Raw genomic sequence first — 9,764 nt, 5'->3', positions numbered from 1 at the left:
CGCCAGGGCGATGACGTCACTTCCGGGTGATGTCATTGCATTGTGAGCATGCTTTGCGTGCGCTGTGAACGTCCCCCGCTGCGGAACGCAGGGGACTTGGCAACCCTAGCTCGATCTCATTTCAGGTTCTATCATTTGAGGAGCTCTGAGAGGTTCCCTATAGAGTAAGGGTTTTTTTGTAGCAGGAGCTACTTTGCATATTAGGCCACGCCCCCTGATGTAGCCAATCCTCCTGGAGATTACAGTAGGCCCTGTAATCTCTTGGAGGATTAGCTACATCAGGGGTGTGTTGCCTAATAGGCAGAGGAATCCCCTTATTGCTTTAGTGACGGGATTTGGGGGTGTTCCAGGGTGGGCAGGAATGTCACATGACATCGTGGAAGTGACATCATCACATTGGTGATGCTGTGTGGAGGACACTCTGGTTTGGGGGCAAACTCTATGGTAAAATTGGACTTAAACCATAGAGTTTGCCCAAAAAAGCAGAGCGCCCCCCACGTATCATCTCTGTTTGGGGGTGGCATTTCCCCCACCAGCCAGCTGGTCTACAGCAGGGAGAAGCCCCCCAAAACCAGGAGAACCCCTTCTGGGACATGGGGGCTAGCAACCCTAAGGGATGTCGATGGTGGCCTCTAAGCAGGACCTTCCACAAGTGCTGATCTGCAAATCGGCAAAGTCAACGACTGCACCATGGCACCCACCGACCTCTTTCCTTGTGCCCACCAGGTGTTTTTAGAAAATCCGGTAGGGCCTGTATCTGGCAAGTCTTCTGACTGGCCACTGGAGACTGGATTGCCTGTGTAGATATTTGTAAAGGTTGCTTTGGCAGCTGCCCTCACCAAACCACAAAGAGCTTCACTGTGCGATTGAAGGTAAGTTGTGTCAGCCATTTTGTGGCTGGCTCTGCCTCCTGTGGTGGCCGTTTTGTTTCTTCCCCACCGTGCTGTGTCAGAATTCCAGAGGCACCTGAAGGCTCAGAAAGATCGGAAACAGTTTTATTCAAGGTACGAGCTTCCATGTACACACACACCTCTTCAGTTACAATTAAACACAGGGCTTTTTCTGGTAGCAGGAACTCCTTTGCCTATTAGGCCACACATCCCTGATGCAGCCAATCCTCCAAGAGCTTCCAGTAGGCCCTGTACTAAGAGCCCTGTAAGGAATTCTAGCAGGACCTCCTTTGCATATTAGGCCACACCACACTGATGTAGCCAATCCTCCTGGAGCTTCCAGTAGGCCCTGTACTGAGAGCCCTGTAAGAAATTCTAGCAGGACCTCCTTTGCATATTAGGCCACACCCCCTGATGCAGCCAATCCTCCTGGAGCTTCCAGTAGGCCCTGTACTGAGAGCCCTGTAAGGAATTCTAGCAGGACCTCCTTTGCATATTAGGCCACACATCCCTGATGTAGCCAATCCTCCTGGAGCTTACAGTAGGCCCTGTAAGAAGAGCCCTGCAAGCTCTTGGAGCATTGGCTACATCTGGGGTGTGTGGCCTAATAGGCAAAGGAGTTCCTGCTACAAAAAAAAGCCCTTGTTAAAATGGAAATGGCTAGTTCATACATATGGATAGAGGGTGAGCAGTAAACGAACAGGCAGCATAATGAAGATGTTTAACAGATTCAAGGACCAAACAGTAATGATTAAACCCAAGCAAATGGTAACCATATAAACTACACTTGTTATTCTATGGACTGGTGAAATATGGACAGGTCATTTCCATTTGATTGTATTTCTGAGGAAGTGTGCATGCACACAAAAAGTTATACCTTGAATAAAATTTTGTTGGGCTACATAGAAGAAGAAGATAATGGATTTATATCCCGCCCTCCACTCCGAAGAGTCTCAGAGCGGCTCACAGTCTCCTTTCCCTTCCTCCCCCACAACAGACACCCTGTGAGATAGATGAAGATATTGGATTTATATCCCGCCCTCCACTCCAAAGAGTCTCAGAGCGGCTCACAATCTCCTTTCCCTTCCTCCCCCACAACAGACTCCCTGTGAGGTAGATGACGATATTGGATTTATATCCCGCCCTCCACTCTGAAGAGTCTCAGAGCGGCTCACAATCTCCTTTCCCTTCCTCCCCCACAACAGACACCCTGTGAGGTAGATGAAGATATTTTATTTATATCCCGCCCTCCACTCCGCAGAGTCTCAGAGTGGCTCACAATCTCCTTTACCTTCCTCCCCCACAACAGACACCCTGTGAGGCAGATGAAGATATTGGATTTATATCCCGCCCTCCACTCCGAAGAGTCTCAGAGCGGCTCACAGTCTCCTTTCCCTTCCTCCCCCACAACAGACACCCTGTGAGGTAGATGAAGATATTGGATTTATATCCTGCTCTCCACTCCGAAGAGTCTCAGAGCGGCTCACAATCTCCTTTCCCTTCCTCCCCCACAACAGACACCCTGTGAGGTGGGTGGGGCTGAGAGGTCTCTCACAGCAGCTGCCCTTTCAAGGACAACCTCTGCCAGAGCTATGGCTGACCCCAGGCCATGCTAGCAGGTGCAAGTGGAGGAGTGGGGAATCAAACCCGGTTCTCCCGGATAAGAGTCCACATATAGGGTTGCCAAGTCCGATTCAAGAAATATCCTGGTGGAGCCAGGAGCAAGGGTGTGACAAGTACAACTGAACACCAAAGGGAGACCTGGCACCTTCTTTGGGGAATAATGGATAATGGATAGGGGCACCTTCTTTGGGGGAATCACAGAATTGGACCCCCTGGTCCAATCCTTTTGAAACTTGGAGCGTATTTTGGGGAGAGGCATTGGATTCTGTGCTGAAAATTTGGTGCCTCTACCTCAAAAAACAGGGGGGCCCCCAGAGCCCTACATACCTGTGGATCAATTCTAAATTATACCCTATGGGAACCAGTCTCCATAAGGAATAATGGAGTGCCCAGCAGACATTTCCGTCCCCCCCTCTCGCTTTCTGATGACCCTGAAGTGGGGGGAAGGGATTCCAAACCGGGGGATCCCCCGCTCCCACCTGGGCTTCAAGGTGCCCACTTGAATCGACCTCCAAGCCACTGTTTACAACCTACGGTCGGGGCCAATATCCTCACACCAGCTTCTTTGCAACCGCGGATCTCCGTCAACAGCTCTTCACAAAGAGGTCTCCTCTCCGGGGACTCTCCAATTACCAGCCTTGACTCATTCAGAAGCTGGAATTCCCAGCCAGAACCAGCCCTGGACTAATAAGATGGCCTGGGATGAAGAGGCTCCATCCGTCATTTATAATCAGAGCATTGTCCTCGGCTCTGGCATCGGTAGTAAACAAACGCAGGATTGGCTGAAAGGCGGCCCCAAAAGAGACACGGCTTACAAACAGGCAAGCTATTGCAAGGGGCGACAGTGGAAGCTAGAGCAAGCTGGGGCGGACGCCAGCTAATTTGTATTTTACATGCATGTAATTATGGCAACACCTGCACAGCCACGCCGGGGGCTTATACTCTTATTAGCAAGATGCTAATCTGAACGCAGACGAGCCCCAGTCGGAAATGTGCTTGCACGGGGGACTACCTTTACCTTTTTAATCTGAATCCATGAAGCTGCCTTATGCTGCACTGGACTGGGGATCCATCAAGGTCTGTGTCGTCTGACTAGCAGCTGCTTTCCAGGGTCTTAGGCAAAGGTCTTCCCTGTCACCATCTGCCTGGGTGCTTTTAAACTGGAGATGCCACGGATTGAACCTGGGACCTCCTGCATGCCAAGCGGAGGACCTTCAGCACCCTGTCACTACATGAAGCTGTCTTAGACTGAATCAGACCCCTGGTCCATCAAAGCCTCGGCCTCTATGCCCTGTTGTTGGCTCTCCAGAGGAACTGGTTATCCAATGTGTGAGACAAGAGCCTGGACTAGATGGACCCTCATTGGTCTGATCCAGCAGGGCTCTTCTGATGTTCTTATGAAGGCCTCGGCCTCTCTGCTCTGTTGCTGGCCCTCCAGAGGAACTGGCTGGCCACTGTTGAGACAGGAGCCTGGACTAGATGGACCCTCGCTGGTCTGACCCAGCAGGGCTCTTCTAATCTTGTTATGGAGGCCTCGGCCTCTCTGTCCTGTTGTTGGCCCTCCAGAGGAACTGGTTGGCCCCTGTGTGAGACAGAAGCCTGGACTAGATGGACCCTCGCTGGTCTGACCCAGCAGGGCTCTTCTAATGTTGTTATGAAGGCCTCGGCCTCTCTGCCCTGTTGCTGGCCCTCCAGAGGAACTGGTTGGCCAATGTGTGAAACGAGAGGCTGGACTAGATGGACCCTCACTGGCCTGATCCAGCAGGGCTCTTCTGATGTTCTTATGAAGGCCTCGGCCTCTCTGCTCTGTTGCTGGCCCTCCAGAGGAACTGGCTGGCCACTGTGTGAGACAAGAGGCTGGACTAGATAGACCCTCACTGGTCTGACCCAGCAGGGCTCTTCTAATGTTGTTATGAAGGCCTCGGCCTCTCTGTCCTGTTGTTGGCCCTCCAGAGGAACTGGTTGGCCCCTGTGTGAGACAAGAGGCTGGACTAGATGGATTCACTGGTCAGATCCAGCAGGGCTCTTCTGATGTTCTTATGAAGGCCTCTCTGCCCTGTTGTTGGCCCTCCAGAGGAACTGGTTGGCCACTGTGTGAGACGGGATGCTGGACTAGATGGACCCTCACTGGTCTGATCCAGCAGGGCTCTTCTGATGTTCTTATGAAGGCCTTAGGCTCTCTGCCCTGTTGTTGGCCCTCCAGAGGAACTGGTTGGCCACTGTGTGAGACTAGATGGACCCTCACTAGTCTGATTCAGCAGGGGTCTTCTTATCTTCACTGTTCTATATACCAAAAAAAAAAAAAAAATCAAGGGCGATATTTAACATAAAGGTGCCAAATTAGAACATCAGACCATTAAACGCTGCCAACTGCCAAAAGTTCAGCTATACTATTGAACATATGAACATATGAAGTTTCCTTATGCAGAATCAGACCCTCCTGGGTCCATCAAAGTCAGTCTTGACTGCTCAGACTGGCAGCGGCTCTCCAGGGTCTCAAGCTGAGGTTTTTCATGCCTACTTGCCTGGACCCTTTTTAGTTGGAGATGCCGGGGATTGAACCTGTGACCTTCTGCTTACCAAGCAGATGCCCTGCCACTGAGCCACCGTCCCTCTGTACGTAAGCAGATTTAGTAGCACAGTATGAACTTAACAAAATGACAAAATGGCACGACCTAAGCCTTGAAAACAGAACAAGAAGAGATGGGAATCTGGAACACAAAGTTGTTAGGAAGGAGGCTGAGGAGTCAACTTCGGGTCAGGGTGAAAATACAATGAGGCTACTGGTGGGGCAGTTACAGTGTCTGTCTCAGAGAATCTGTAAGATCCTGATTGGAAACAAACAAAGTAACTAGTCCAGGGAATGCAGTGTGCATTCTTGCCTAGATGGCTTCAGACTCCTGCCGTGGATTTGTTCATAGCGGTCGGGAGCCATCAAGGGGAAGGGTCATAGAATCATAGAGTTGGAAGGGACCTCCAGGGTCATCTAGTCCAACCCCCTGCACTATGCAGGAAACTCACAAATACCGCCCCCTAAATTCACAGGATCCGCATTGTTGTCAGATGGCCATCTGTTTAAAAACCTCCAGAGAAGGAGAGTCCACCACCTCCCGAGGAAGCCTTTTCCACTGAGAAACTGCTCTAAGGTCAGGAAGTTCTTCCTATTTCAACCTATTGGTTCTGGTCCTACCTTCCGGGGCCACAGAAAACAATTCCACACCATCCTCTAGATCAGGGGTGGCCAATGGTAGCTCTCCAGATGTTTTTTTGCCTACAACTCCCATCAGCCCCAGCCATTGGCCATGCTGGCTGGGGCTGATGGGAGTTGTAGGCAAAAAACATCTGGAAAGCTACCGTTGGTCACCCCTGCTCTATATGACAGCCCTTCAAGGACTTGTAGATGGTGATCCTATCACCTCTCAGCCGCTTCCTCTCCAGGCTAAACACGACCAGCTCCTTCAACCTTTCCTCAGAGGACTTGGTCTCCAGACGCCTCACCATCTTTGTCGCCCTCCTCTGGACCCGTTCCAGCTTGTCTATATCCTTCTTAAAATGTGGTGCCCAAAACTGAACCCAATACTCCAGGTGAGGTTTTACCAGAGCAGAGTAAAGCAATACCATCATTTGCTTTTTTAGCCACCACATCACACTGTTGACTCATGTTCAGCGTATGGTCCACTAAGACCCCTAGATCAGGGGTGTCAAACATGCAGTTTGGGGGCCGAATCAGGCCCCAGAGAGCTCCTATCAAGCCCCCGAGAAACTGGCTGTCATCTGCTTCCTTCTCCTTATAACTTGCTTCCATCTGCATAACAGCTCGCTTTGCAAGGCTTGCTCAGTTGCCCAGGAGCTAAAGAGCAAAACCTCTATTTTCTCCATTGGCTGAGGCTCCTCCCTCCCTCCAGCCCCCCTGGGGAAGGAAGGAAAGAGCCAGAGCTTCCTTTGCCCAGTTCCCTGGATCCCATGGGAGAAATACAAAGAAAGCATCCGTAAGACCAATGAGCGCTAATGTTTTAAGCATGTTTTATTTTTTAAAAATGTATATATTTGTTAGGGTTTGTAGAATCTTTCGGGCTCAAGTGCCGTGTTCTACTGGAGAAAGTTTTTCTTCCAGACGTTTCGTTCTCGGCTGCGGAGAACATCCTCAGTGGCGTTGCAGCCGGAGCAGGCGCTCTGACCTTCTTGGCTGCTGTGCATTGAGTGAGGCCAGGGCTGCTGGAGAGCTGCTATTTCTAGGCTAGAGGGGGTGTCCAGCAGCCCTTGCCCCACTCAATGCACAGCCCTGGCCTCACTCAATGCACAGCAGCCAAGAAGGTCAGAGCGCCTGCTCCGGCTGCAACGCCACTGAGGATGTTCTCCGCAGCTGAGAACGAAACGTCTGGAAGGAAAACTTTCTCCAGTAGAACACGGCACTTGAGCCCGAAAGATTCTACAAACCCTAACGATGTTACCAGCCGTGAAAACCTGAAATCTTTGATATATATTTGTGTTTGTCTGTGTTATCTCTGCTACCTAATCTTAAATAGGTACACACATGGCCCGACCCAACATGGCTCGGCCCAACCCGACATGACCTGGCCCCTCAAGATCTCATTTATGTCAGATCCGGCCCTCATAACAAATGACTTCGACCCCTGCCAGAGATCCTTTTCACACATACTGCTGCTAAGACAAGTCTCCCCCATCCTATAGCCACGCGTTGGATTTTTCCTACCTAAATGCAGAACTTTACATTCATCCCTCTTCAAATTCATTGTATTGGTTTCAGCCCCGTTTTCCAGCCTGTCAAGATCATCCTGTATCCTCTGTCTGTCTTCTAAAGTATTTGCAACCCCTCCCAATTTAGTATCATCGGCAAATTTAATAAGCATTCCCTCTGTTCCTTCATCCTAATCGCTGATAAAGTTGAACAGGTTTGGTGCTCCTGAATGTGTAGATTTCCCCTGAGCCACCAAGGCTAGTGAGCATTGCTAGACTTATCCTCCTGGACTCTACCTAGTCTCCCTTTCGAGCTATTTATTCCCGTGGCCACCACAACATCCTCTGGCAACGATTTCCACATTTTAATCCCTCTTTGAGCTGGTCGAAATTGCTCTGAAATTGTGGCGGAACCGGCCCGATTCTACCTTCAGGCCCGGTCCCGTCAGCTCCCTATTGAGTCGCCAACTCCTGGAGGGAGCTATTTCTCCTCCTGCCCCTTGGGCTCGCTGCCACCACCTGCTCAGTCCCGGGGTTCAGATTGAGAGGAACAGGACTCCCAATCCCCCTCTCCAGCTGTGAGGCCAGGCCTCAAGGTCCTCTGCCACCCTGCACTTGGGTTTCACAGAGACCTCAGCGCTTCTTTGGGGCACCCCTGGAGGATTGGTACCTTATCCAACTGCATGCCTTCCCCCTTCCCCGGGGCCCCCTTCTCAAAAACAGCGTGGTCTAAAGCGGTCTGGGGATCTATGCGGTACAGAGTTTGACTGCCAGCATTTTAAACAGAAAAAACATTTATTTAAAAGGGAAAAGGATATGGAAAGAAAAACAAAACAAAAACAGTTGCATCTACAAAATTAGCACAGCCCAGCACAGCACAGCAAACAGCATAACAAAGAAAAGTTGATTATAAACGCATCCGGCTGGCCCTGATCTAAACTTGCCCTGTCTTGTGAAGTACTTACTTAGTCTGCCTGCCTGGAGGCCTCATTTTCCTGAGCAGGCCTCCCCCACAGGCAGGAGCCTCCATTGCTCACCACATGCTCGCTCGAGCCCCCGTCGGGCCGGTTCCGCCACAGAAATCCTTACCTCGTCGCAGGCCTCGTTGGAGAGGCAGGGCGGCTGGGTTTCCTCATTCAGTGGTTCGATCACCGTCACCTTCGCAAAGTCCGTTGCGGGCTCTTGAAACTCTGGCAAAGATCGCCTCCCGTAGCGCTTCCCGCCCTTGATATATTTGGGTTGGGCTTCTGGTGAAGAATCTGTGGACAAGAGATGGAACTGAAGGTCATAAAACCAAAAAGACCTGCGACGGGCGCCTTTCCCTTGCAGCAGACTGCTCGGGTCACTTGCAAGAATCCAAAAAGATATTCTAGCAATGGGGAAAGTCCAGAAAAGGGCAACTAGAATGATTCAAGGGTTGGAACACTTTCCCTATGAAGAAAGGTTGAAACGCTTGGGACTCTTTAGCTTGGAAGAAGATGAAGAAGATATTGGATTTATATCCCGCCCTCCACTCCGAAGAGTCTCAGAGCGGCTCACATTTCCTTTACCTTCCTCCACCCCAACAGACACCCTGTGGGGTGGGTGCGGCTGGAGAGGGCTCTCACAAGAGCTGCCCTTTCAAGGACAGAGTCTCAGAGCAGCCTACAATCTCCTTTATCTTCCTCCCCCACAACAGATACCCTGTGAGGTGGGTGGGGCTGGAGAGGGCTCTCCCAGCAGCTGCGCTTTCAAGGACAGAGTCTCAGAGTGGCCTACAATCTCCTTTACCTTCCTCCCCCACAACAGACACCCTGTGAGGTGGGTGGGGCTGGAGAGGGCTCTCCCAGCAGCTGCCCTTTCAAGGACAACTCCTACGAGAGCTATGGCTGACCCAAGGCCATGCTAGCAGGTGCAAGTGGAGGAGTGGGGAATCAAACTCGGTTCTCCCAGATAAGAGTCCGCACACTTAACCACTACACCAAACTGGAGAAACGTCGACTGAGGGGTGACATGATAGAGGTTTACAAGAAGCAAAAGAATAAGAATTGCAGATTTATACTTCGCCCTTCTCTCTGAATCAGAGACTCAGAACAGCTTACATTCTCCTTTATCTTCTTAACAAGATTATGCCTGGGATAGAGAAGGTAGAGAAAGAAGTCATTTTCTCCCTTTTTCACAAGACAAGAAGCCATGGGCACTCAATGAAATTGCTGAGCAGTCGGTTAGAATGGTTTGTTCACCCCCTCAAAGAACTCTAACAGGTTAGTGAAACAAGATCTTCCTTACAGAACCCATGCTGAGTCTTCCCCAATAGCTTTTGTTCATCGATGTGCCTACTCATTCTCTCTTTGATTATGGTTTCCACCAACTTTCCCGGCATTGAAGTCAGACTGACTGGCCTGTAATTTCCTGGATCTCCTCTGGAACCATTTTTAAAGATGGGGGTGACATTTGTTACCTTCCAGTCCTCAGGAACGGAGGCAGATTTCAATGAAAGATTACATATTTTTGTCAGGAGATTCCACAAGTTCACTTTTGAGTTCTTTCAGAACTCTTGGACGTACGCCATCC

At 50.5% G+C, this 9,764-nt stretch overlaps 1 protein-coding gene across 1 annotated transcript in view; it reads right to left on the bottom strand.

The window, feature by feature from the left end:
• The window catches only part of NIN (ninein), a 133,999-nt gene that overhangs the window by 103,213 nt on the left and 21,022 nt on the right, over positions 1-9,764 (bottom strand). Inside the window, 1 exon segment of the mRNA XM_060261416.1 lies at positions 8,301-8,470. Coding sequence (XP_060117399.1) covers positions 8,301-8,470 — 170 coding nt within the window.

This window comes from Heteronotia binoei, chromosome 21 (assembly GCF_032191835.1).
Source record: "Heteronotia binoei isolate CCM8104 ecotype False Entrance Well chromosome 21, APGP_CSIRO_Hbin_v1, whole genome shotgun sequence".
Taxonomy (NCBI): domain Eukaryota; kingdom Metazoa; phylum Chordata; class Lepidosauria; order Squamata; family Gekkonidae; genus Heteronotia; species Heteronotia binoei.
Note: the sequence above shows the minus strand (reverse complement) of the source record. Positions and strands in the feature narration are given on the sequence as shown.